Here is a 26,202-nt window from a genome sequence, read left to right on the forward strand (position 1 = left end):
TCTACCTGCACAGTCATTCCTTTGTGCCTGGGGATATTAGGCATAACCCTGGTCTATGAAATTATATAGAGTCAGGGCTGACGTTTTTTTTTTTTCACATACACTGGAGTCAGGCAGGAGATGGGCTAGTCCATATTAAAAAAAAAGAAAGAAAAAAAGGTGGTGAAAAAAACCTCTTGTGTTTTATTTTGAAAGTCGTGAACGGAACTTGAGTTGGCTGAACGCGCTTGTTAAAGCTGGGCTGCTTCCCTGACTTAAAGCTGCTGCTCGGCAGTGGAGCTTCAGAGCGCCTTTGCAGCTCAGGAAAGTGGAAGCAGCTTCACGGGAATTTTTCTGTTTACAGCCCCAGCAGCCGAGCGGTTTCTTTTCTAACACTGAAATTGAAACGTGGGACCGTGGGAAATACACTGACTTCGGAATGACTGATGACTGATGATCAAAGAGTGAGTAAAAAGCCAACCCTTTAACACCGTTTTTCTGTTAAACGCACGTGCTTCATGTAAAGCATGTTTTCTGAAAAGGATTTTTTTTACTTTACTAATTTTTATTTTTCTATCATTCGTTTTAGTCACAGGGAATTCCCAGGATGAAATAAATAAATAAAAAAAAAAAATCTAATATTAATAACAAATGCATAAAGCTTTAAAGTCTCAGTTAAAAATGTTTTAGAACTTAAAAAAAGCATTTTACAAATCATTTTAAATGAATATTCCTGTAATTACAGCAATTCTTTTTCTCATTCATTTAAAAAAAAGTTTTATTTATTTCTCTTTTTTTATTTTTTTATTTTAGGCCTCCACAAATAAGTAGGTAAGTACATATCTGCAATCAGCTGGGTCTATTTTACTATTTTTTTTCTTGCCTTAGTTTTTACCTTTTAAAACAAGACACCACTAGACACCTTTCTGAATAATTTTGTTACATTTATTTTTTAAATGAACAACAGCTCTTTTGTTAATTGCTTTTGTTTCTTTCTCTTTATTTGCTCATCATTGAGTCTGGGACCACAGGTTCCACCCCCTTAAAGACACAGGTTTTTCTTGTCACTTGGCATGACCACTACATACAGTGGCGGAGCGGGGAGGGGGGCTTACTGGGCTTAAGCCCGGGGTCTTTTGGAGTGTAATTTTTTCATAGTTAGATGCCTGGCTGACAACTGTATAAAGAAAAAAACTACACACAATATTCGAAGCACATTTACGACTGTGCGTAAATCCCCCCTAATATTGGTATGATCCGAGCTCAGGCACTAAGCGGGGCGGGGCAGCTGCTGCCTGCGAGTCCGCTGTTGGAGAAACGGAGCTAGGCAGACAGAGGAGAACTGAAGTTTGACCAGGTACCAAAGCAAAGCATTCGTACTGTACAAATAATGTAAATATGACGGTGTATCACGAAAGATTGATATCAAACTGATCACTTGACCCATATTATGTTACTCGCTCTTCAAGTGAATCAACAAATGGCGAAATGAAAAGCCGAACAACAACAATGCTGTTTCTTTAGAGAGTCTCAGCTTACATGTGTGTTTATTTCATATTTTCAGTTGTTACCCTCCACGGCTAAATAAATCAGTTTCAGTAATGTACTGATATACAAGAATGGACATAAGGAGCGTCTTTCAAAGAAAAAACTCTGGTAGTATTTTATATATTATGCTTTGAATGTTGTTCAGTATATTTCTATGCAAAACATGAGGAACTTCATTACACAGCAGTATATTCACAGTTTAAACCAGATACTTACCTACACTTTATGGAAAACACAAGAACATTTTTTTACTGTACAACATTAATTTAGAGTAAACTTGTTTTGTTTTGGATAAATAAATATTGAAATATCTTTTGAATTAGTTAAATGTCAGAATAAAGAGAGACAGAGCTGTCTATTTTTATCACTTTCATCAAATTTAGCAGTACATGTACACTAAGTTTGTTAATTAATAAGAAAACTCCAGACGATTCCATTCTGAGCTGAAGAAGCTTCTGATAAGTTAGTAGAGTCCATGTGAGTAAATTGGTGGCACACCTGTGGATGCATATAAGGCAAAACACAGAGCCTGTTTCTTTGAAATGGGAAAATCAAGAGATGTCAACCAAACACCAGAAACAGAACTGTGGAGCTCCATAAGTGTGGCTCAGTTTTGAATACAATTTGGTGCCATTTACAATTAAGAAATACAGATAGTTTCTCTCTTTACTCTTAAAGTTAACAAATATGTTTTTTATATTTATCAATCTAAAAAAATAAACATTTAGTCCAATTTGATGTTAAAATTAAAATTTGATCTGAAGAGTGTGTAAATATCTGGTTTCAACTGTATATTTGATTATTGTAAGCACAAAGAGGAACAGAGAGGGAGAGAGAGGGGAGATGGAGAATGAGGACAGAACAGAGATGGAACAAGAGCAGGTGAGACACACATGTTAGTCAAATGGTTGTTTACCAAAAGTATCACCGTATCATAGGTCCTCATGTATCTCGTACCTAGTGTTTCTTTTTAGGTTTGCAATTTTTCAAATTCTACATTTATTAAGTTATGCAGGCTTGTTTGCACAACAAGGCTAAATAATTATATAAACTTTTCTCAATCTAAATAGTGTACTTTGGTAGAATTAAAAAGTGCAGGTCTACGATGATTTTCAGTGCTACTATCATCTAGTTCTAGTTCTGATTCTGTCTTGGTTAAATCCCAAGTAGTCCTGATTTTGAACTGTTGTAGTCCTGTTTTAATTCCGGATCAGTTCAGGGTCTGGTTGAATTGGGGTTTAGTCCTCGTGTCTTGATACAGCCCCGACTTTGTTCTGCCTTGCTGCTTAATTAAAAAACTAGTTTAAGGTGTCCTGCATATGTGATATATTTTTTTCCCTATATGAAGTCATCTTTGAACAAAGCTGTTGGTCAGCTACTGTAGACCCCAGAGAGGTCTGTCTCCTTGTTAAACATAAACAGATGGTCATGCAACTCTAGTAATATTCTCATCTGGGATTTGGTGGAAGTGGTGCATCACAGTCACTGAGCAGATGAAAATCCATTCACTATAGCTGTGTGTTACAGCTGGGATCATTACATTGCAAAATTAAGTTCTTTCCCCCATAACTTAATTTTTTTAGAATAATAAAATATTAAGTGATTGTATTAAAATGAGCAGAAGTGTGGTATAGCCTAGGTGTCTGTGAAGGTTCTCAGTCATCCAGGTCATCGTAGTCAAAGGAGCTTGCAAAGAATATAGCCTAGGGTTTAAGGTGGGATTTGGCAGGTGTAGGAGATGTGCAGTGGAGCATGGGAAAAGGAATCTCTTACAAATGACAGATGTAAAAATGTATGTTTTTAGTTCCAGTAGATTTTTCTTTGTGCGCAGGCTGTGATCAGCTGATCTGTGTCACAAAGAGCCATTATTTCCTTTGATAATAATGTCTTATCTTCCTCTCCCGTCCTCTCATTCTTACATTTTTTTTTTTTTCATTTTTGGGTGTCACACTTTAATGTTTTTTTTCCTTTCCCTGATATGTACAGCATTTTTACACAGCAAAATTTCGCTTTTAAGACATCATGTGTGGCATATTGCACAGAACTAGAGATACACTGATTTAATTTCTCTGAAAGTGTGACCCACTGATACGTATTTTTGCTAATTTTCTATCTAACAATTATAACTGACAACCTATAGAAGCACAAATAAACTTGTTTTCATAATAACATAAATGATTAAACTACAATACAAAACAAAAACCAGTATGTTACTTGAAAGAAATATAGAAAATTTACTGAAAATTAGTTGCTTGGGCGATATGACCCGAAATTCATATGTCGATATTTTTTAGCTGGATGGCTTATATACGATATATATCTCGACATTTTGTTTTTAAGCCATAAGTTAAGAACAAAAAGAGTTCTTAGTCAAAGCTGTGTCCCAGATGTCACACAGGCACTTTTATTAACATACAGCTCGGGGCGGTCTGCCTCTCCCCACCGCAGGGAAAAGGGTAACACCACCTGGGTCTGGGTGCAGTTCCCCCCTCCAGGGGCAAGGGTACCTAGACCCGGTTCGTAGAGTACGCTTGGGGAGTGTGATCGTGTGTACAGCGTCTCTTTATGTCTGTCTCCATGTTGGTTGAGTGTGGAGTAAGTGCATATGAGAGCATAAGGGTGGGGATGGATGTTTGTGTCTGTGTGTGCCTGTATGTCTGTGTCTATATGTCAGGTTGGGTATCAGACGTCACCTCTCTGGGGACATCTCAGGCCCTCCAAGGTTTGGAGGCCTATCTCCACCCACCACTTCCCCTGCCGGTGGCGGACTCCCTCAGGTGTCGGTGCGTTGGTGGTTCTTTGTGTCTGGGGGTGGGCGTCCGGGTACACACCGGCTCACTCCTTGGCGGCCGCTTATCGGGGCCTGGAGCCTGGGGCTCGCTCGGGCCACTTCGGAGGTGGGGTGCCCCCGGCCTCTCGGCCTGGGGCTCGGTCAGTCGGGCACAGCTGGCTGCCGGCGGAGCTCACGGGCGCGTCACTGCAACTCCCCCTGGCTTCTGCTCCGCGGCTGCTGAGTGAGCCCTCATCTGGGACTCTCCTCAGCTCTTACTGGGACAGTGGCGCGGCTGCCCCTCTGTTGGTCTTCCTTGGTCTCTTGTGTTCTGGGGACCTCTGGATGTCTGGAGTTTTGATCTCCTCCATACCTGCTTCATACCCTGGAGGACGGGGCTGTGGCTCCCCACACTCCCTAGCAGATCGTTACATGGAGAAACCTTTGGAATGCAAGCATGCTGATCCACACAGGTATGCACACAGGTGTACACACGGGTATTCACAGACGCGGACTACAGCTTTCTTGGCTGCTGCCTCAAAGCACATTGTACGCTGTCTATCTTGCGTGCTGCACAATATCGTTTATTATTTAGTATCTACTGATATCTACTGCTAGCTAGTTTGTGATGGTGCCCTTTTTTTATTATGTTGCTCTTTGTTGTTTGCTTTCTCTTCTGTTTTTTTTCTCCATACAGGTGACCCAGGTGTTTTTTTTGTTTTTTTTGTTTGTTTTTCTTTCTTTCTTCTCCCCCTTCTCACCGTCTCTTCTCCCCTTTGGTTTTCTTTCTCTCCTTCTCTTTCTTTCATTCTCTCTCCCTGTCCTATCCCCCAGTCATGTCTGTCCCGTTTGTAGCAACTGAATAATAAAATAAATTCATAATTATAATAAAGGTCAATCAAATGGACCAATATGGCAAGGCCATGATGATCCACTTGGTAAAATAAATCCGCTTGGCATCTTTCTTGGCCTTAAGACAACAATTCTGATGGCTAAAGATCCAAACGGGACACAAAAAACAAAAAAACCCAAAAAAAAACATACAGCGTAGATGTACATGAAGAAATTACTCAAAAATAAATTATCAGCATTTATTAAATAATAATGCTCCATAAATAAAAGAAAACAATGTTGTCTTTGTGCATAAAAAAAAAAAAAGCTCACAATTGTGCAGTCAAAATGTAAACTAAAAGACGCTGAGCATAATAACAAAGACAGATTTCACAGCTGCTCTATTCCCAAGTTCTACTGCGTGACTGACAGGCTGGAGTTTGAAATCTGCTTCATAACCGTGTCTCTTAACAGGTGCCATTTATGGTCCTTATACACACAATACGGTAATATTACGTTGAAGCACAGTACGTATTACTCCGCGAGGCTCCTGACTATGGTAGCCATAATGCTTCAACAATGCATTAAGCAGTGCGACTTCGTAGCTTACCAAAGTCGAACTAAAGCATTTATTGACAGATTGCTGAGCGCTGTGTACCACATAAAATCGGTTCGCGGTCAGTAAGCACAACCAGAATTCATACATAAGGCACACTGTCGATTTTTGAGAAAATGAAAGGATTTTAGGCCATGCATGTCGTTAGCGCGGTTAGCTGTCGACGATGAACAGCCGCACGCACGGGGCGGTCCGCGGTAAGTCGTTAATGGAGATTTGCTGTGTCCATCTTGTCGTTGCCTGCAGGTGAAGCAATGGGGGAGGGGGAGTTGTGTTCAGTGAAGGAGAGGCGAGGCCCAGTAACGTTGCATAGTGACAAAAGTGGATGAAAGAGAGGCAAACTTGCGGCTCCACAAGTATAATTATAACGTAACATATACTATATCGATATAAACGATATTGTCACATCTTATATCTCGTATGAAAATATATCGATATTTTTAAAAAACTCGATATATCGCCCAGTCCTACTTTACCCCCATATGACATATTTTACCTCGCTAAACTTAAGCAGGTGCAGGAGATTTCTATAACAAAACAAGTATCAGTAACATCATTTTTCAGTATGTTTATAACTTCACCAGATAAGAGGATTTGTCTCTATGTCTCCATAATTGTTCTCATAACTGCTTTGAACATTTGCTTATACCAAGGCTGTTGGCTTGTAGCTTGTTTGCTGATTTTGGATAGCTTTACCTTTAGCTACTTTCCTTTTTTTTTTTAGCTTCTTTAAAGTGTCAATGTTCATGTGGGTGAGGTCAATTTAAGAGTCTGGTTAGATTTGTTGTAGGGCTGCTCAATTAATCGAATTTTAATCACGATTACGATCTGGGCTTTCAACGATCATTAAAAATGACTGAGCCGATTATTAGCCCCTCCCTCGTTTATCCGCGACACCTTAAAGGCCGGTCCGTGAAAATATTGTCGGGCATAAACCGGTCGTGGCGCAAAAAAGGTTGGAGACCGCTGATTAAGAGGACCCGAGGGAAGCTCGGAAAGCTAAGCAGGAGTTATTTGGAGAGGAGAGTGACTGCCGTTGGTTGAAAAGAGAGGTAAAAAAAAAAAACTTCAGTGGTGTTGCACACTATTTTATATTATTTTTTAAAGTCATTGTTAACCCTTTAAAGCCGGTCAGAGCAGCACGCTCCGTTTTGTGTAACTATTTTTAAATCCCTGTAGAACCGGAACCGCGTAAGCTAGCGCAATAATTTGTTTTGCATATGAAACCGGAGGAGTTGTACTTACATCTGATGCCATCAGCTTGTCCTCGGTCACGGTTTCCTTCCACAAAAAGCTTTGCAAAAATTGCATAAAAAGCGCTTGCAGGAACAAAAGCATAATATTCCAGAAACACGCTTCGCCGATCAGCTGTTCTTAACACTTCCCACCGTGAAACAGACGTCAGCGCGAACTATCACATGTCCGCCATTTCCTGGCCGAAACCGGAAGTGACGTCATTTTCGCGGAAATGTAGTTTTTTACTTGTAGGCCTTAAAAGCCTATACTGGTCATGTTTGACTTTTCTGAATAGTTGCTGGGATGCTTAGAACTCGAATTGCACTGCTGGAAATAGTTTATTTTGATGCACATGCTGTTTTCTTTGCAAATTTGCATCATAGGATTGTTTTTTGTTTTTCCTGCAGTATATAAAAATTGGTGTATCTCCAAAATAAAACTATGAACACACTCAAAATAAATTTCCTGTTGTAAACTATTTTTTGCAACTTTTTTGTATTTAAAGTTTTGAGGGATAAACCTCTTAAATTTCTCCAAGTAATATATGTAAAAAAACAAACAAAAACGATTTTAAATTTTTTTTTGTAGTTTATTGCACTTTTTTGCAATTAATGTAGTTACTATGGACTTAATGCATACATATTATTAAAATATGGGCTATAACAGTTGTATAGCAACTTGAAATGCTCCCATAAATGGCACTACAACATGTAAAAAAATAATATAAGCTCTGGCGGACTTGGTTCTATAGTAGGTCTTAAAGGGTTAAATAAATATCGTCAAATAATCGAGATCTCAATTTCAGTGAAAATAATCGTGATTATCATTTTTGCCATAATCGAGCAGCCCTAATTTGTTGTTATGAATACTTTTGTGGCATTCCCCATATGGTTTAATTAGGAAAAGTTTGTATTTTCTCACAGTAATGGTGTGTGCACACCGAACGCGATTGACGCGAACAAAAACGTGCCAGACGCCCCTAATTTGACGCGTGCACATTCGCACCTTAACGCGTGTCCAACACAAATCAATCGCGCGTCAAAATATGCAATTTTGACGCGCGTGAACTGGAAATGTCGGAGGAATGTGGGAGGAAGTTGTGCCATCGAGTAAAACGTTATCAGTGCTTGCTGTACATACAGTGGGGCAAAAAAGTATTTAGTCAGCCACCGATTGTGCAAGTTCCCCCACTTAAAATGATGACAGAGGTCAGTAATTTGCACCAGAGGTACACTTCAACTGTGAGAGACAGAATGTGAAAAAAAAATCCATGAATTCACATGGTAGGATTTGTAAAGAATTTATTCGTAAATTAGGGTGGAAAATAAGTATTTGGTCACCTCAAACAAGGAAAATCTCTGGCTCTCACAGACCTGTAACGTCTTCTGTAAGAAGCTTTTCTGTCCCCCACTCGTTACCTGTATGAATGGCACCTGTTTGAACTCATCATCTGTATAAAAGACACCTGTCCACAGCCGCAAACAGTCAGACTCCAAACTCCGCCATGGCCAAGACCAAAGAGCTTTCGAAGGACACCAGGAAAAGTATTGTAGACCTGCACCAGACTGGGAAGAGTGAATCTACAATAGGCAAACAGCTTGGTGTGAAAAAATCAACTGTGGGAGCAATCATCAGAAAATGGAAGACATACAAGACCACTGATAATCTCCCTCGATCTGGGGCTCCACGCAAGATCTCATCCCGTGGGGTCAAAATGATCATGAGAACGGTGAGCAAAGATCCCAGAACCAGGTGAATGACCTGCAGAGAGCTGGGACCAAAGTAACAAAGGTCACCATCAGTAACACACTACAACGGCAGGGAATCAAATCCCGCAGTGCCAGACGTGTTCCGCTGCTGAAGCCAGTGCATGTCCAGGCCCGTCTGAAGTTTGCCAGAGAGCACATGGATGATACAGCAGAGGATTGGGAGAATGTCATGTGGTCAGATGAAACCAAAGTAGAACTTTTTGGTATAAACTCAACTCGTCGTGTTTGGAGGAAGAAGAATACTGAGTTGCATCCCAAGAACACCATACCTACTGTGAAGCATGGGGGTGGAAACATCATGCTATGGGGCTGTTTTTCTGCCAAGGGGACAGGACGACTGATCCGTGTTAAGGACAGAATGAATGGGGCCATGTATCGTGAGATTTTGAGCCAAAACCTCCTTCCATCAGTGAGAACTTTGAAGATGAAACGAGGCTGGGTCTTCCAACATGACAATGATCCAAAACACACCGCCCGGGCAACAAAGGAGTGGCTCCGTAAGAAGCATTTGAAAGTCCTGGAGTGGCCTAGCCAGTCTCCAGACCTCAACCCCATAGAAAATCTGTGGCGGGAGTTGAAAGTCCGTGTTGCTCGGCGACAGCCCCAAAACATCACTGCTCTCGAGAAGATCTGCATGGAGGAATGGGCCAAAATACCAGCTACTGTGTGTGCAAACCTGGTAAAGACCTATAGTAAACGTTTGACCTCTGTTATTGCCAACAAAGGTTATGTTACAAAGTATTGAGTTGTATTTTTGTTATTGACCAAATACTTATTTTCCACCCTGATTTACGAATAAATTCTTTACAAATCCTACCATGTGGATTCATGGATTTTTTTTTTTCACATTCTGTCTCTCACAGTTGAAGTGTACCTCTGGTGCAAATTACTGACCTCTGTCATCATTTTAGGTGGGGGAACTTGCACAATCGGTGGCTGACTAAATACTTTTTTGCCCCACTGTACCTGTGGGTGCAGCAGCAGGAGCTCAGGGAGCCAGGAGAAGCAATTGGGGATGGCTCTGCTGCAGAATAAGTTGGTTCTATCAAGAAAATATTAAATGTTAACAGGTTGAATACAATAATCATAGAGAAAGTATATACAGTGGTCCCTCATTTATTGCAGCAGGGGTTCTCAGAATAACTAGCCCCTCGCCACACACTTTATACACTGTTTTCCCCACACACGAACATTAGTCACAGTTCTCACAAGTTGTTTGTCAAAGTACAAACCTTTGTAGATTGCAAAATGTTAAAGTATTATTATGTCACGTTTTGCGACGAAATGATCACCAAATTCATTGCAACTTGCTCACAAAATTCATAATAATGTTGTTTATTTATAATAACAATTCTGTTATAAGTTAATATTGTAATTAGAGTTGATATCAGCTATTTGCTAATAGGTCAGTATTGGACTGTATAACAGCCGAAATATGAAAATTTAAAACAGTAGTGTTCTGAGTTTTGAGCTTTTCCACTAGAGAGCAGTGTGCAACTTTCCAGTTGACAACACTTATTCGGAATGACCAAAAACAGAACAGCTAGCTAATCTGATTCGAATCGTGCAGAGTGTAAGCAAGTAATCTATGAACTGTTCTGATAATCAAACAAGATTATTTTTAAATTGAATTGTGTTAGTAAAGACTCATAAATAACTACATGTAACAAATGTTGGGCAAATCTGTTTATGGTTCGTGTGTCTAAAAGAAAAAAAAATTGCCTGACATATTGGATTTTTGATATCACCAAGTATCAGTGTTGGGATTGGTTTTAAATCTCATACATCAGTCATGTTCTAATTGGTATTAAGTCCAGTCCATTCCCAGTGATCACGAGAGGAAACACGAGACTGAGAATATTTGGGAAATTAATTTATCTAATTTGTCAGAAAATAAATTATCTATCTATCTAAATGTCTATATTACAAGTTACACTGAAATGCTTTTTGAAATAGAAGAACTAAGGGCAAGGAAAATGTAATTATTTTTACATTTTTACATTTTTTGCTTTAGAAAGACTTATCTGTAGACAGTGCTGCACCAGAAGGAAGAAGAATTGAACTTTGTTTTAGAAAGTACTTGAAAAGAGGGAGCATGCAATGGACACGTGATGAACTATTTTTTATCTCATAAGAAGCCTGTTTGTGTGCTCTGCAGTTGATTTTATTTTAGGCAAAGATTTTGCAAACAAATGTCAGTTAAATGTAATAACTGGGTAGTGTAAGTTGCACAAACCCCTAGTACTCAGTTACAGTAAATGTAGTTCGCAGCTGTGTTTAAATACATAAGTACTTGTGTAAATATATTGTAGTTAGTTACAAGTAGTTGTTTACCTTTTCAAACGTATGTATGGAAACTTAAATTGTTGTTGCTAGCCTCCTGAACTCATCTAAAGTGTACGGGTCTAAAATTAAGTGTGAGGCATGAGTTCTTTGGTACTTTTTTTCACCGGAAATGACCCTAAATATCAGTTTTCTGAGAAAAGGAGTCTTTCAAAGAATTTCAGAGAAGATTTGATGTCACACATGAAGTGCTACTGAAGTTACTGTCGCCGATGAAAATTATGACGCCATTATGATCAGTTGGGCATTCACAAAGATTCCTTGTATGAAGAATTGCTCCTAGAGCTGAAATTCTTAGAAATTCTTGGAGTTATAAGATTTTCTAAGAATTTGACCTTAAAGCTGAGACTGTTTCTTGTAGCAGAAATTATTTGCAAACCATCTTAGCCCTTGGGAGAAACAGTTTGGTGAGAAAATGATGACTTGTTGGAGGCTTAGGATTTTGTTTTAAACATTTTAGAGGACTATTTTTTTATTTTTATTTTTTTTGCTTGTTTGTTAAGCCACTTAACACTGACCTATGAATTATTCAGGTGTAAAAGCTATCAAACTCAAGGGATCAACTAGTTTTGTGTCTACACAAAACAAAACGTAGTAGAGATTTTTATTTTAAATTGTATTTTTAGACACGTTGTTACTAGTCTTGAGAGCATTTCTTTAGTTAAATCTACAAAAAAATGCCCTCAAAGTAACACCGTTTGACAGGCATAAAAAATTATTATTTTTGTACCAGCAAGGTGATTCCCAAAGAGCTGTTAGCCAAAAACATGGCATATGTCAGCATGGTGTGCAGTGCAAAATGGAAAAATTGAAAAATCCTAACAAATGACATGGGACTTGGGAGATGTATCTTGCCCTTCAGTTGAGGCTGTAGTTTTAGAAATGGTCTCAATGGGAGGTTTGCTGCCAAGAAGCCAATCTGAGGTAATCTGAGACCAAATTACTCACCAACTGGACTTGAAATCAATGGTAACAGCTTTTATGGGGTTATGAATCCAAATTTGGAATTTTTCGTTCAAGTCGTCATTATGTATGGAAGATGTCAGGAGAGAGGTACAACAGTGAGTATCTACGCCCATCTGTAAAGCATGGGTGTAGCAGCTCGAACCCTATATCACACAAGAATGACACAATGTTTCTCTCCCAAAAGTCAAACTTTTTCTCAGTTTAAACATTTGATATGTTTTCTATGTTCTATTTTGAATGAAAAATGGCTTTATGAGATTTGCAAATCATGGCATTCGGTTTTGTTTTTACATGTTACACAGCGTCTCAACGTTTTCCAAATTGGGTTTGTAGATAGCTAATGACGTTAACATTAAGTTGTTTAACAGTTGTGACTTGTGTCTAAAAAAACATCCTAAAAATACATCATGTGCAGATGTTTTGACCCAGCGGGGGTCATTTTAGGTCAGGAATAATTTAATAATAATAATTCAACTCTGCTCCAGGGAGAGGGATTTATACTATGAGCTGTATTAGGAAATACTTGAGATTTTAGTAAGGAGACACTGACTAAATAGATTGTGCAGAAGCCTTAAGGAAAAACAGTAGTCTTAATCATGCCATCAGGTACCTGCACTGTGTGAAGCTTTTTTTTTTTTTTAAACTTATATGCCCCACTGTGAATAGTAGTTGATATGCTCCCAAATGTCTGCTCTCTTTGCTGCAATTCAGTCTATTTCAAGGCTTTTGTTTTTTTAGATTTGCTAATTTCTTCTAATCTAATGCATCTAACAAATCTAATCTACCACATCATGTTTTGTCATTATACTCCTATAGATATATGGAGGGTCGATTAATCTTTGTTCCCAGTTCAGGTAGAAGATCAAATACCCAAACTGGCAGTGGAAAATTAAAAATGAGTTAAACCTTATTAAATTTGGGCTTAATTATCTGGAAAGCTATTTCAGCAGTATTTCCGTATTTCAGCAGCTAGCATGCACCAAACAAAGGATGTGGGTTTTAAGAAAGTATTATTTTCTAAGTGACAGAAAAATGCTAACGTTCTAACAGCTCAAAGAACACATAAGCTGTTATTGTGTAGTTTCCCTTGGAGAGAAAACTTCTTCACTAAGAGATGGAAAAAAGACATAATGTAAAGTAACAAAAGGACTGACCAACTGTAAATTTAATGCTTAGATGTAAGGTCCTTGTTCATTTTAACATCTTGCAGTACAAGTTGAAGTATAAGAATATTTTGTTGTTCACATGTTCACTGAAAGAAATTTGGTGAAATTTGCAATGAAGCCCTGTGTTTGACTGGAGCAGAGCAGGTGTGATGTTCATGATCAATATTAGGGTATAAATGTAAGGTAATGAAGCTGTATAGAAAGTAGACCTACTTTTTAGATTCCCTTTGGTTTTTCTGGTTTTTGTAACAGATATTTAAGCATTATTATGGCATAATATGAGGTTCATTTAGCTTGACAAAAAAAATTACCTGGTATAAATGTCCTCCAAAGACCTACTTTTATCTTTTACTTCAGCATTTACCAGAAAATGTTTTAACATTAGTATCTATACTTAGGCTTAAGTGACTAATGTGTATACTTATGCTTACTTTTCTTTGGTTATAATGTGAAACAGTGAAACAAAGAACAGTTCTGACTGCTCTGCTTGTGTTTTGCCAGTTTGATTTTTGTCAGAAAAAAATAACCCTAGGATTTTTTTCAGCATTATTATATAAAACATTCTTAACATAGAAGCCATATCCCAACATTTGAGACTGGAAAAAACAAAGCAGATGCACCATAAAAGACAAATACTCGCATCACACTAAAAGACCCTTTATAGCAGGCACGTGCGGGGGGGCTTGAGCACCCGCCCCTTTCCTGATGGGTGCCCAAAGTGCCCTTTTGTTGAGGCAACTTATAAAATTTTTTTTTTTTTTTATGTGTGTGTGCGTGCGTGCGGAGTCCTGTCTGTGCCCCTCAGCAATAATATTTAACTATTAATCACAGTTTTGCTAAATAAAAGGATCTGGCTTGCATCAGCCACATGATCACATTTAACCAATGATCGCCCTTGACGGCAGAACGCGCTGGTTACGAGCCGGGAACGAGCTCACAAAAAGCACGCGCATTTTTAGCGGTCCGGAGCTGTAGGAGAAGCTAACACAGCAGAGTGAAGCTGACCCCCCACCCACTTGAAACGTAAAGGCAAATAGGCGGAGCGGTTAGTGCTACGTTTGTGCAGATTTGTGCAGGTAAAATTAGCGTTCGTGCTGCTACGGTTTCCGAGATATTAAACTTTATTTTATAGGTCATTCAAAGGTCACCATCCCCCCAGACTGCTCCAAAACAAACCAAAATGGTCTACTTTTTTAGTGCTACGTTTGTGCTGATTTGTGCAGGTAAAATTAGCGTTTGTGCTGCTACGGTTTCCGAGATATTAAACTTTATTTTATAGGTCATTCAAAGGTCACCATCCCCCCAGACTGCTCCAAAACGGGCCAAAATGGTCTACTTTTTTAGTGCTACGTTTGTGCTGGTTTGTGCAGGTAAAATTAGCGTTTGTGCTGCTTCTGTTTTAAAGATATTAATGAAAATGTAAAGGTCAACCAGCCCCCCCACATTACCCAAATCCAACAAAAGTGGTATCAAACGTTTGTGCTACGTTTGTGCTGGTTTGTGCTGCAAAGATTTTCGTTTGTGCTGCTATCATTTTAAAGATATTAATAACAATTTCTAGAGGTCATCAGAGGTCAACCAGCCCCCCCACATTAATTAAATCAAACAAAATGGGTGTCAATCAACTGTGCTACGTTTGTGCTGGTTTGTGCTGCTAAAATTTTCGTTTGTGCTGCTTCTGTTTTAAAGATATTAATGAAAATGTAAAGGTCAAAAGGTCAACCAGGCCCCCCACATTACCCAAATCCAACAAAAGTGGTATCAAACGTTTGTGCTACGTTTGTGCTGGTTTGTGCTGCAGAAATTTTTGTTTGTGCCGTTATTATTTTAAAGATATTAACAAAAATTTCTAGAGGTCAACCAGCCCCCCCATATTAATGGAATCAAACAAAATGGATGTCAAACGTTTGTGCTGGTTTGTGCTGCAAAAATGTTTGTTTGTGCTGCTAACATTTTAAAATGTTTAATAAAATAACGTCTTGATGCGTGCTTAATCATCCAGGTAAGTAAATCCCAAAAGGTTGATTCTGTTCATCTGGACATTTTCAGTTGGAGAAACGTTTCGTCACTCATCCAAGTGACTTCTTCAGTCTCAGCTGACTGCAGGTTTCCCCAACCTTATAAACACCCGTGAGTGAAGTTGCCCCCCCTACCTTCTTCAAATCGAACAAAATTGATGTCAAACATTTGTCCTGCAAATTATTTTGTTTGTGCAGGTTATGTTTCCCTAATTTTATAAACAGTACATGTACAGTGAGAGAGAGATGTTACATCTGTCTTCACTTGCATCCCAGTCATAGAAGCGTTGGAGGTCGTTCATAAGAGATTACAGGATCATCCCAACCTCAGCAACAGGACCACTCTCAGCACTGATCAGTTGTGTTTGCTTTTGGAACTGTCTTAATTCCACCTATTTTGCATAAGGGTCAGTACAGGCAGAAATCTAGGTGTGCCATGGGTTCCCACAGGCCCCTGGTCAAAGTCACCAAACCAGTTCGTAAGCAGGTACAGGTGTGGCCAGAAGGGTCCTCAGAGGCACTGCTTTTCCACCACAGGCCGCCACACACGACAACACCACAGACTTTCAGGAATATACAGAAACTGTCACTGCCTACATCCCAAAATGCATCGATGATGTCACAGAGACCAGGACTATCACTGTCTGGGCCAATCAGAAACCATGGCTCACAGGTCAGGTTTAAATGCTCCTAAAGTTGAAAAATGCAAGCCTTCAGAGCCGGGAATTAGGTGAGTCTAAGAACAGCAAGGGCAAACCTGTCACGTGGCATCAGCTACAGCAAAGCTTCAGCGACAGCAGAGATACTTGGAGGCAGTGGCAAGGAATACAAACCATCACAGACTACAAACCCACTCTACAGACCGTGGTGACACAATCCCCAGACAGTGTGTGGAGATCTCTCCACCATCATTACTGAACCCAAGAAGTCATCTATCTCCTGCTTTAAGGACTACCGTCCTGTCAAACTCACCTCCATCATTATTAAGTTAAGTGCTTTGAACGGTTAGTCATGCATCAAATCAAATTATTGCTTTCCCCCAACCTGGATCCATTTCAGTTCGCATACCGGTCAAAACGCTCAACCGATGATGGAATTTCAACTGCCCCTCACTCAGCCCTCACACATCTGAACACTAGAGACTCATATGTCAGAGTGCTGTTCATAGACTTCAGTTCAGCATTCAACACCATCATTCCCCAGCAACTCATTCACAAACTGGATCTGCTGGGGATCAGCACCTTGCTGTATAACGGGCTGCTAGATTTCTTGACAGGAAGACAGCAGACAGTACGGGTCAACAGCAACACCTCTAGCCCAAGAACACGGAATACGGGGGCTCCCCAAGGATGTGTGTTGAGCTCCCTTCTCTTCACTCTGCTGACCCACGACGAGATCTACTACAGGGGTGAAGTTAACCATCTGCCAGAGTGGTACAGCAACAACAACCTGTCCCTGAATGTGGAGAAGACCAACAGTGACTCTACTTCCTCTGCAAACTGAGAAGCACAAGAGATTCAACCCCCATTATGAGCACCTTTTACAGAGGCACAGTTGAGAGTATCCTCACCAGCTGCATCACTGTGTGGTATGACTCCTGCATTGGGTTCTGCAGGAAAAAATGACAACGGGTAGTGAGAGCAGCCGAGAGCATTGTGGGGACCTCTCTTGCCTCCCTCCCCAGGAGATCTACTGCACCTGCCTCATCTGGAAGGTCGTCTCCATTACAGGTGACTCCACTCATCCCTTCAACAGCGTCTTCAGTTTGCTGCCATCAGGAAGGATACTGAAGAGCCTCCGGGGCAGAACCAGCAGACTGAGAGACAGCTTCGTCCATCGGGCTGTCAGGATGCTGACCATCTCTGGATCGAGAAGGGGGGCCCAAGGGTACATCTTTCGCCATCCTACAATGCTGTGATTGTAGCCATTCCCCACTTTCTGTGAATGGTACTCACTGCCATTGATCAATAGGCTTTGATTAGTTGTCATTGATCAATGGTCATAAGAATTTGCATACTAACAATCATGGAATTAACCCCCCGGCACATTGTTCATTCAGTGGCGCTAGTTTCCTTCACTATGCAAATGTACTGTTTATAAGGTTGGGGAAACCTGCAGTCAGCTGAGACTGAAGAAGTCACTTGGATGAGTGACGAAACGTTTCTCCAACTGAAAATGTCCAGATGAACAGAATCAACCTTTTGGGATTTACTTACCTGGATGATTAAGCACGCATCAAGACGTTATTTTATTAAACATTTTAAAATGTTAGCAGCACAAACAAACATTTTTGCAGCACAAACCAGCACAAACGTTTGACATCCATTTTGTTTGATTCCATTAATATGGGGGGGCTGGTTGACCTCTAGAAATTTTTGTTAATATCTTTAAAATAATAACGGCACAAACAAAAATTTCTGCAGCACAAACCAGCACAAACGTAGCACAAACGTTTGATACCACTTTTGTTGGATTTGGGTAATGTGGGGGGGCTGGTTGACCTTTTGACCTTTACATTTTCATTAATATCTTTAAAACAGAAGCAGCACAAACGAAAATTTTAGCAGCACAAACCAGCACAAACGTAGCACAGTTGATTGACACCCATTTTGTTTGATTTAATTAATGTGGGGGAGCTGGTTGACCTCTGATGACCTCTAGAAATTGTTATTAATATCTTTAAAATGATAGCAGCACAAACGAAAATCTTTGCAGCACAAACCAGCACAAACGTAGCACAAACGTTTGATACCACTTTTGTTGGATTTGGGTAATGTGGGGGGGCTGGTTGACCTTTACATTTTCATTAATATCTTTAAAACAGAAGCAGCACAAACGCTAATTTTACCTGCACAAACCAGCACAAACGTAGCACTAAAAAAGTAGACCATTTTGGCCCGTTTTGGAGCAGTCTGGGGGGATGGTGACCTTTGAATGACCTATAAAATAAAGTTTAATATCTCGGAAACCGTAGCAGCACAAACGCTAATTTTACCTGCACAAATCAGCACAAACGTAGCACTAAAAAAGTAGACCATTTTGGTTTGTTTTGGAGCAGTCTGGGGGGATGGTGATGTCATCAGCAAAAAATATAACTTTTAATATCTCAGATACTGTAGCAGCACAAACGCTAATTTTACCTGCACAAATCAGCACAAACGTAGCACTAAAAAAGTAGACCATTTTGGCCTGTTTTGGAGCAGTCTGGGGGGATGGTGACCTTTGAATGACCTATAAAATAAAGTTTAATATCTCGGAAACCGTAGCAGCACAAACGCTGATTTTACCTGCACAAACCAGCACAAACGTAGCACTAAAAAAGTAGACCATTTTGGCCTGTTTTGGAGCAGTCTGGGGGGATGGTGACCTTTGAATGACCTATAAAATAAAGTTTAATATCTCGGAAACCGTAGCAGCACAAACGCTAATTTTACCTGCACAAATCTGCACAAACGTAGCACTAACCGCTCCGCCTATTTGCCTTTACGTTTCAAGTGGGTGGGGGGTCAGCTTCACTCTGCTATAAAAGCATTAGGGTTAGGGTTACCCACTGTGGTTTATGCCACAGGTGCCCTGAATTAACAGCATTATACCAAAATCATTTTTATATGTCTGTAATGGGTTAATTTATTAGTATATTTAAGCTCTTTAAGCAAAATAATATTTAACTGCTTAAATGTAATTGTTGTCATAAAAATAGAAGAAAATAGCAGAGCACATTATTATTTTTTGATGAAGATGAACCATTATTTACTTGCATTCCAGAACAGAAACATTTAGAGGTTGAATGTTATGCTTGAGTCGTTTCTGATTCACAGAGAAGACCCATGTATCTGCTGAAATTTAGGTATAAAAACATTAATTAATTATGTTATTTGCCTAATAAATAACAATACATTTTTTGTTTTAAACAAGTTTTATATTTCTATTATTATATTTCTATTTTTTCCTCTATGTTCTTATGGTAGGTGCTGTAAAAAAATTGTTAAGCACTGTACAGTACTTGTATGTAACACATAAAACTTAACATTTTTCATTTCATTTAGCTTACAAATCGATACACTTATGCATTTTTCTGATGACTGTCCTCCTATAGATGATTGAACAGTATCTAAAGCTCATAGAGGCCCCCAAAACGCACTTAATTAATTTCAGTCATGCTTCATACAGCAACAGGTTACACTAAAAAGCGTAACACTTTTAGCTTCAGCTTTTGAATTAATACTGCACATAACAGTTTGAGTCAGAGCTTGGTCACCTGGAGACGGTCAGAAACAGCCAAAGTCAGGCTGTATAGATAATGAAACTGGACTGAGTAAAAACATAACCAAGAGATTAAAAGAAGCTTGCAATTTTAGCATAGTAGTATTTGTTCACAGTGTTTTTTTTTTAAACACTGTGTTTTAAGGCAAATGCATTTTATAATAGTGTTGTTTGAATGAAATAAAATTGGGTCTTGATTCAGATCAGTTCAAATTAATTTTGGGCTATATAACAAAACTTGAACTGTATTATAGCCCTAATATGCGTATCTATGAAGCTTTGTGCTTATAACAACATGACTTTCAGGTTTGTATATTTTTTTTTTTTAAGGCAACAAAAACTATGACCTCCAGTCAAGACTTTTCCATCAGTGGCATTGTCTAAAATGCTTCCTTTTATTACATCTCTCATGGTATTGTCATTGTACTTGAATGGCCGTTAAGACTTTTGACTGACAAACATGCTCATATCTTTGGCTACGTTCACACTGCATCAAATCCGATTTTTTTGACCCTATGCGATTCATATCCGATCATGGTATGACAGTGTGAATGGCACAAATCCAATATTTTCAAATCCGATCTGGGTCACTTTCGTATGTGGTACTGAATCTGATACATATCTGATGTTTTAGAAAGCGACTGCTGTTTGAACGGTCATGTCGCATTAAATCCGTCTTTTACGTCACTGACACAAGACAGACACCAATTATCAGCTCCGGAGAAGCGCCCGAGAAGACATCGCGAACGCTTCTTGGCCATCCAGCGTAGATGTCAGTGAAACTGTTGGGAAGACAACGTTGGAGAAACGTGAACATTGTATTTATACTGTATAATCTGCAGATTCTGGCAGAAATCTGCAACTATCCTTTGAAGCACCGCTCCTCTAAAACAGCAATAAGGATAATTATTAGGTTATCTACATTATTATGTAAATAACAAAATAACTTAAAGCAAAAATTGGGAAACGTAAAGTCGAAGTCTTTATATTAAGGTCCATCAGTCAAACAATATTGTTTGCTCTGGGTCTAAACAGAGCGCGTTGTGTGTGACATCTTCTTTTGCGAATGCGGGCCGCTTTAAGCGTTCACACTAGAGAGCGTTTGCATATCGCATTTTATTTGTAGTGTGAACAAGCAGACAAGAAAATCGGATTTGATCAAAAAATCGGAATTGAGCATTAACACCTGCAGTGTGAACGTAGCCTAAGTAGATGTTCATGAGACATGAACCTCAGCATTCCCATGTCATGGTCCGTGGGGGTACCTGGAGGGTGTCTCCTTCTGTGGCTGATGTACCATCCCTTTGGGGCGGGGACTTCGGTGCTTCAACTGAGCCTAGTAAATGACGTTTCCCTTTGTGGTTTTCCTTGTGTGACTTAGCTCTCGGAGTAATTTCTGTCTTCCCTTCGTACAGCGGAGTTCCTATCCTGGTTTTCACCTTACGGGGACAGTCCCCGCCTCCCAGCCAACCCCCACGCTTCTGCTTGGGACCCTCCAGACGCTTTCCACGGACCTCTCCCCTCCCCTCAGTGATTCCAACCCGGACTGGCACAGTAAGGCGAACAATTCTCCAGTTCCTAGTTATCTATGCTCCAGTTTTCCCTTCAGATTATAACTACCTCCTCCTCTGTTACAGAATATTTCCGCGGCTTACTGACCTCCTCCCCGTCCCTACAACTAGCCTGATTGGGCCCCCCCCCCTTGTCGCGTTAGGTCGCTTTTACGATTAAAATTCATTGTAAGCATTCCTCGCCCGTGTTTGTCTGCATTTTTGGGTCCACTTTCCTGATCGAACCTGATGGTTCATGACATCCCACTTAATCTCAGAGGCTTATTGGCAACCCACACATACTGAACATTATTGGCTGATTTAAGAAAGAGTTTTTTTTTAACCATCTGTTGTACCAAGGTCGATGTTGTTATTTGCTAAGACAGCATAACATTTTTCATTTTTACATTATAGCTGTAATGAATATTTGACAGTAAGGTATTAAATTTTACAAATTCAAGTTTTCAAGTAGTGCCTACACAACCTATTCTACCTCCAAAAGTGCAAGTGTATAATCTAATGTAACTTTTGGAATTAAGTGAGCTATTTTGCATGTCTTTTTGCCATTTGGTTTATTGGTTTCCCAACTGCTATAGTAATTTTGGCTTACTTGGCTGCTTCCCATTGCCATTGGTTAACAACATTAAGGGAGTTCTTCTCTGTAACTGCTATATTTCATTTTTGGATTGCTGATATCATGTCTTACTTCGGGATAAATAGAATGGGCTTCCATGAAGGTTGTGCCAGCCATAAGCATATGACGGGAAAGCCTAATTAATTTAAATTTTTTGTCAGCTGATTATATTTTTCAATTTTTTATTATTATTTTTTTTAACAAAAGAAGCTTTTGCTATCAAGCTTCCCCGCAGAATGGCTTTCATTGAATCCCAAAGAATTAGAGGGTTCACTTCTCCGTTGTCATTTTCTTTAATGAATGTATCTATTTCTTGTTTAATATGTTCATTTGTAATAGATTCATTCAGATTTGGTTTATATTGTTTTTCATGCAGCCACACGATGAGGTTCCGTGCAGGTCATGTTCGTGTCTGTTTTCGTCACGCCATTTGGTTCACAGTTTCCATGCATCTGCACAGCACTCTGTTCATAGTTATTCCTTTCAGTCAGGTTAGTGTTTTTCCAGTTTAGGTTTTTTGTTAGTTGCAGTCTCTGTCCCTGTTATGTTTTGTCTACTCCCTTTTGCATCAGCCCAAATAAAGGCTCACTTTCAGTTTAAGTTCACTCCCGTCTCTTCGCCTGTGTTCGCGCCTGGGTCCACCACACACACTCTCCACACGCTGGCCGTGACAGAAGCCCTACATTAAGGCGCCAAACAGTTTTCCTTGGAAGTGAGTCCAACTGAATTGTCAGAAAAATCGTGTTATGATCTGAGACATCCGCTACCCCAATTCTACAGTCTAACACTCTATGACATTCTTCCTTTTGCATTCTTGTTTAATTTTTGCTAATACTCTGGCTCTTTTGATTGGATTTCCCAGGCCGTTAAGCAACATCAATTCCAGACACTGTGACATAGTATACTGTTGTGGAAATAAAATGATCCTCCACCACTGACCTCAAAAACAAACAAAACCTAAACCAAAACATGGTAGAACAAATAGATGAACAATTAAAGAGAACTGTAGAATTCAAAACTCGAACAACATTGCAATATGACTCCCAATATGAGGTAAATGACACACCCCCACACAATGATGAGAGGGAGAGCCTCACTGGAAGTGAGGGCCCTCTCTTAGAATCCGTGAGAACCCCGATCTGAGTCACACTCATCCTATCTTAAGTTGTTGGCTACCTCAAGGTATAGCAATTATACACAACTTGAACTATGAAGAACATATTAATTATTCAAGAGAGCCAGATACATATTTGGAGTGATTACGTTATCTGCCCCTACACTGAAATAGTTTCTATAAAGTCAAACCCTTCTCTGTTTCCTTGTAGTTTGTCGCGCACTCTCTGAATGGCTCCGTTGTTGCTTCTCCGGGTCGCGGGTTGCCATGGTGACGCTTGCTCCAGTAGAGACATAGGGTCAAATCCTCCTCTTTCGTGTGGCTCCTCCACCGTAAATCCTCTCCGCTGCATCTCTCGTACCGCCTCCGCCGGACTGTGGTACACCTGAGGGCCTGTGTCCCAGTGGTTCCAGAGTTTTGTAAATGGAGATTGCCCTTTTGTTTAAGTGTGCTTTTCACTTCTCTATGTGCACGGCGCTGTTGTACTACCGTAGCAGTAAAGTCATGGTCGAAACCAATGGGTTTGTCTTTGACAAGGATCTTCTTCTGCCATGCGTTTCTGAGGACAGTTTCCTTTGCTTTGAACTGAAGAAAACAGACGACAATGGAACGGGGAGCAGCATCAGCACCTGGCTTAGGACCAAGGGATCGGTGAGCCTGTTGTATTTGTGGGTCAGTGCCATCAGCCATTAGCCTCTTTCTTCTGATCACATTTTCAACAAAGCTTATTACCGAGCTGCCCTCTTCTCCTTTGGGGACTCTGTAGATTCGCAGGTTATTTCTTCTCGATCTAGACTAAAGGTTTTCTAGCCTTTCGGTTAGTTTCCTCTGCCCCATTAGCGATTGTCTCAGCGCGTTGTAGGCCACCGCTGACCAGCTTTCAAGCCCCGCCACTCGTGTTTCAGCTTCCTCAAGCTTCTCGTCGTATTCTTGGACTGCTAGCTTATCAGCCGTTAGCTGTTAGTTCATATCTTCTTTGAATTTCTTCAGGTTGTCTTTCAACTCACGCCTGAAGACTTCTTTGAATGCGTTGAAGTCAGCTTTCATCTCCGTCCGGAGGTCAAAGATTTGTTGGCTAATATTTTATATGACCTCTTGCAAAGAATTGAGATTGGTCCCCTCGCCATTTTCTTCATCGGAGTTTGCCATATCAGCGTGCGTGTCCTCTCGTTCTTCTGGAAAATACTGTTCAGTTGGTTCATGTATCTTCTTGTTCTTTTTCTTTGCCTCCCCCCCCGGCATTGTTTTAAACATAGAAGTAGTCAGAAAACTTGAAATTAAGGGAGAATTCGCTCGACCCTGAGGAGCTCAGAAATTACGCCGCCATTCTGCTCGCTGCCAGCCGGAAGTCCGCTATTTTTATTACTTTGAATTATCCAAATTAATCAGGGAGTGGACTGTGGACAACTTTCATGTTGGCAACCACAGCAAACACCAGAGCACTCAAAAACCAAAAACTCTGAATTTTCAGCATGTTGTCACAATGCTTTATCAAGGTTCTTGCCCTGTTTGTAACCCATGCGAGCACACTACAACTGTTATCGATTTTTCCCCTATTTTTTTTAAAATTTGATTTCTTTTGGTAGGCACTAGAACTGATTTAATGGAAGTTGATGTTTTCTTCTTCTTTGTGGGAGAGTTTTAATTTTGTTCTTTCTCTGGCAGTCAGGAAAAATGTGCAGTGAGTTTTCCTTGACTGCTACATTAATGTCGAACAGAAATGTTGACACTTGTGACATGTGCAGCTGACTTAGGCGCATATGGAGCATTCAGGTTTGCATAATGCAGTACGGAAATGTAGATTATGTGTCCTTACCTGATGTCTACATGTTTGCTTGTGAACAATTTTCAACTTAAGGAAACAGCTCCATTGTTTTAGCCTTTTCCTGTATTTCACAGGACATTCTCTGCTGATGGCAGTGATGGAGAACGCAACGTGGCCACATCCCTCATACCTCCCACATTATCTCCTCCGTGGTGACCCTTTCGCCTCAAGACTCTCCAGGGAGGCGGACGTTGTTGCAGCCCTTTACGTCTGTATCATAGGTGAGTCTTTTGTTAAGAAGAATCATCATGTTTGCATAAATGTCTGATTTTCTACCATTCTGCTCTATGTCCTACTTCTATTGGACGAGAAAACAGACTCAAGTTTGCTTTAACTAACTTTAACAAACGTAAAAAGATGCAACATACAGTTTGATTTTCTTGTCCTGTACAACAAAATGTGGTCCAAAAGGTTAGGGTTTACTTTAACTGACTCAGATGGAGGTGTACAATGGTCCCGTAGGGAAAATGGGAAATTCCATAACACTTGGACATGGTGTCAGTGTGACGTATATGATGAAAAATATTATGCTCTGCTGAACATAGTGTTGTAACTGAGATTACACAATGAAAACAATAAATAAAAACTCTGAGGTCTGAGGCATGATCGTGATGACCTAAATCCTAACCCTAACTCAAACCCTCTACCTAAAAATCAGAAGTTTTTGGTTTTATGAAATTGGTCAAAATTATTGTTCTACCTGAGACATAAAAAAACTGTAGCATGAGGGTAGGGTTAGGGTGATGCATCATACTTCATGGAGATTTCAATTACTGATGGAAACCATTATTCAGCAGGAATAAACTCGGGGCAGATATCTATTTATAATTAAAACTGAATTACATTTACTGGGGGTACGGCATTATCAGAAGGAGCACGTGATTGGTGCATTAGGATGTCTCTAAGATCTAAACACTGCTCTTACAGTTTGGCTTTTCACTTCAGGTTTCCTCATTTCAGTCACATTTATACACATACAGGGAGTACAAAAGCCTTTGAGTGTCTCTACTTAAACCTACGGATGCTCCTTTTTGAGTTTGTTAGATTGCATGAGTCATTATTGTAATGAAATGGTTGCCTCTGTGTCTATAAATTTGTGTCATGTGAGTGGACCATTGGCACTCTTATATGTGCTTGATTGCAGTATAACGATGAGTCGTCCCAGCTAGTAAATCTGCACTGTGTATTTTCTCCAGGTACACATACCGTATGAGAAACGAGTAGCACAGCAATTGGAAAGTATGCAGACTGTAAATTGTATCATTTCCGTGTAATGTTAAAGGCTGGTCTCCTGGTCTTTTTTTCCCAAAGAATGTTTTCTTAATGTGAAGATGAGTGACTGCAATTTCTTAAGCCCAACAGAATATCAGATTCCTGACTTTTTTCTGAGAAAATCAAAGACCTTCTGGAGACGCTTCAAGCAGGCAGAAGTACAAAAAGTCATTGTTAAGATCACACTTGGTCACGGTAAAAGTTGTGAACTGACATACTGTTTGTCCCTTCGTTTTTTTTAATTATGTAACCATGTTTTCGCAGAAGTACAAATTCAGGTTTGTAATGGAGGCCATTTGTGC

At 39.9% G+C, this 26,202-nt stretch overlaps 1 protein-coding gene across 1 annotated transcript in view; it reads left to right on the forward strand.

Annotated features, from left to right (window-relative positions):
* Positions 1–274: 274 nt before the first annotated feature.
* Positions 275–26,202, forward strand: part of opn5 (opsin 5) — a 67,285-nt gene continuing 41,357 nt past the window's right edge. Inside the window, exons 1-3 of the mRNA XM_085382950.1 lie at positions 275–443; positions 20,921–21,059; positions 24,703–24,849. Coding sequence (XP_085239076.1) covers positions 426–443; positions 20,921–21,059; positions 24,703–24,849 — 304 coding nt within the window. The 5' untranslated portion in view covers positions 275–425. The remainder of the gene's footprint in view (positions 444–20,920; positions 21,060–24,702; positions 24,850–26,202) is intronic.

The sequence above is a fragment of the Rhamphochromis longiceps genome, linkage group LG15, assembly GCF_057381845.1.
Source record: "Rhamphochromis longiceps isolate RC_006_pf linkage group LG15, R_longiceps_female_GT1.1, whole genome shotgun sequence".
NCBI classification, from domain to species: domain Eukaryota; kingdom Metazoa; phylum Chordata; class Actinopteri; order Cichliformes; family Cichlidae; genus Rhamphochromis; species Rhamphochromis longiceps.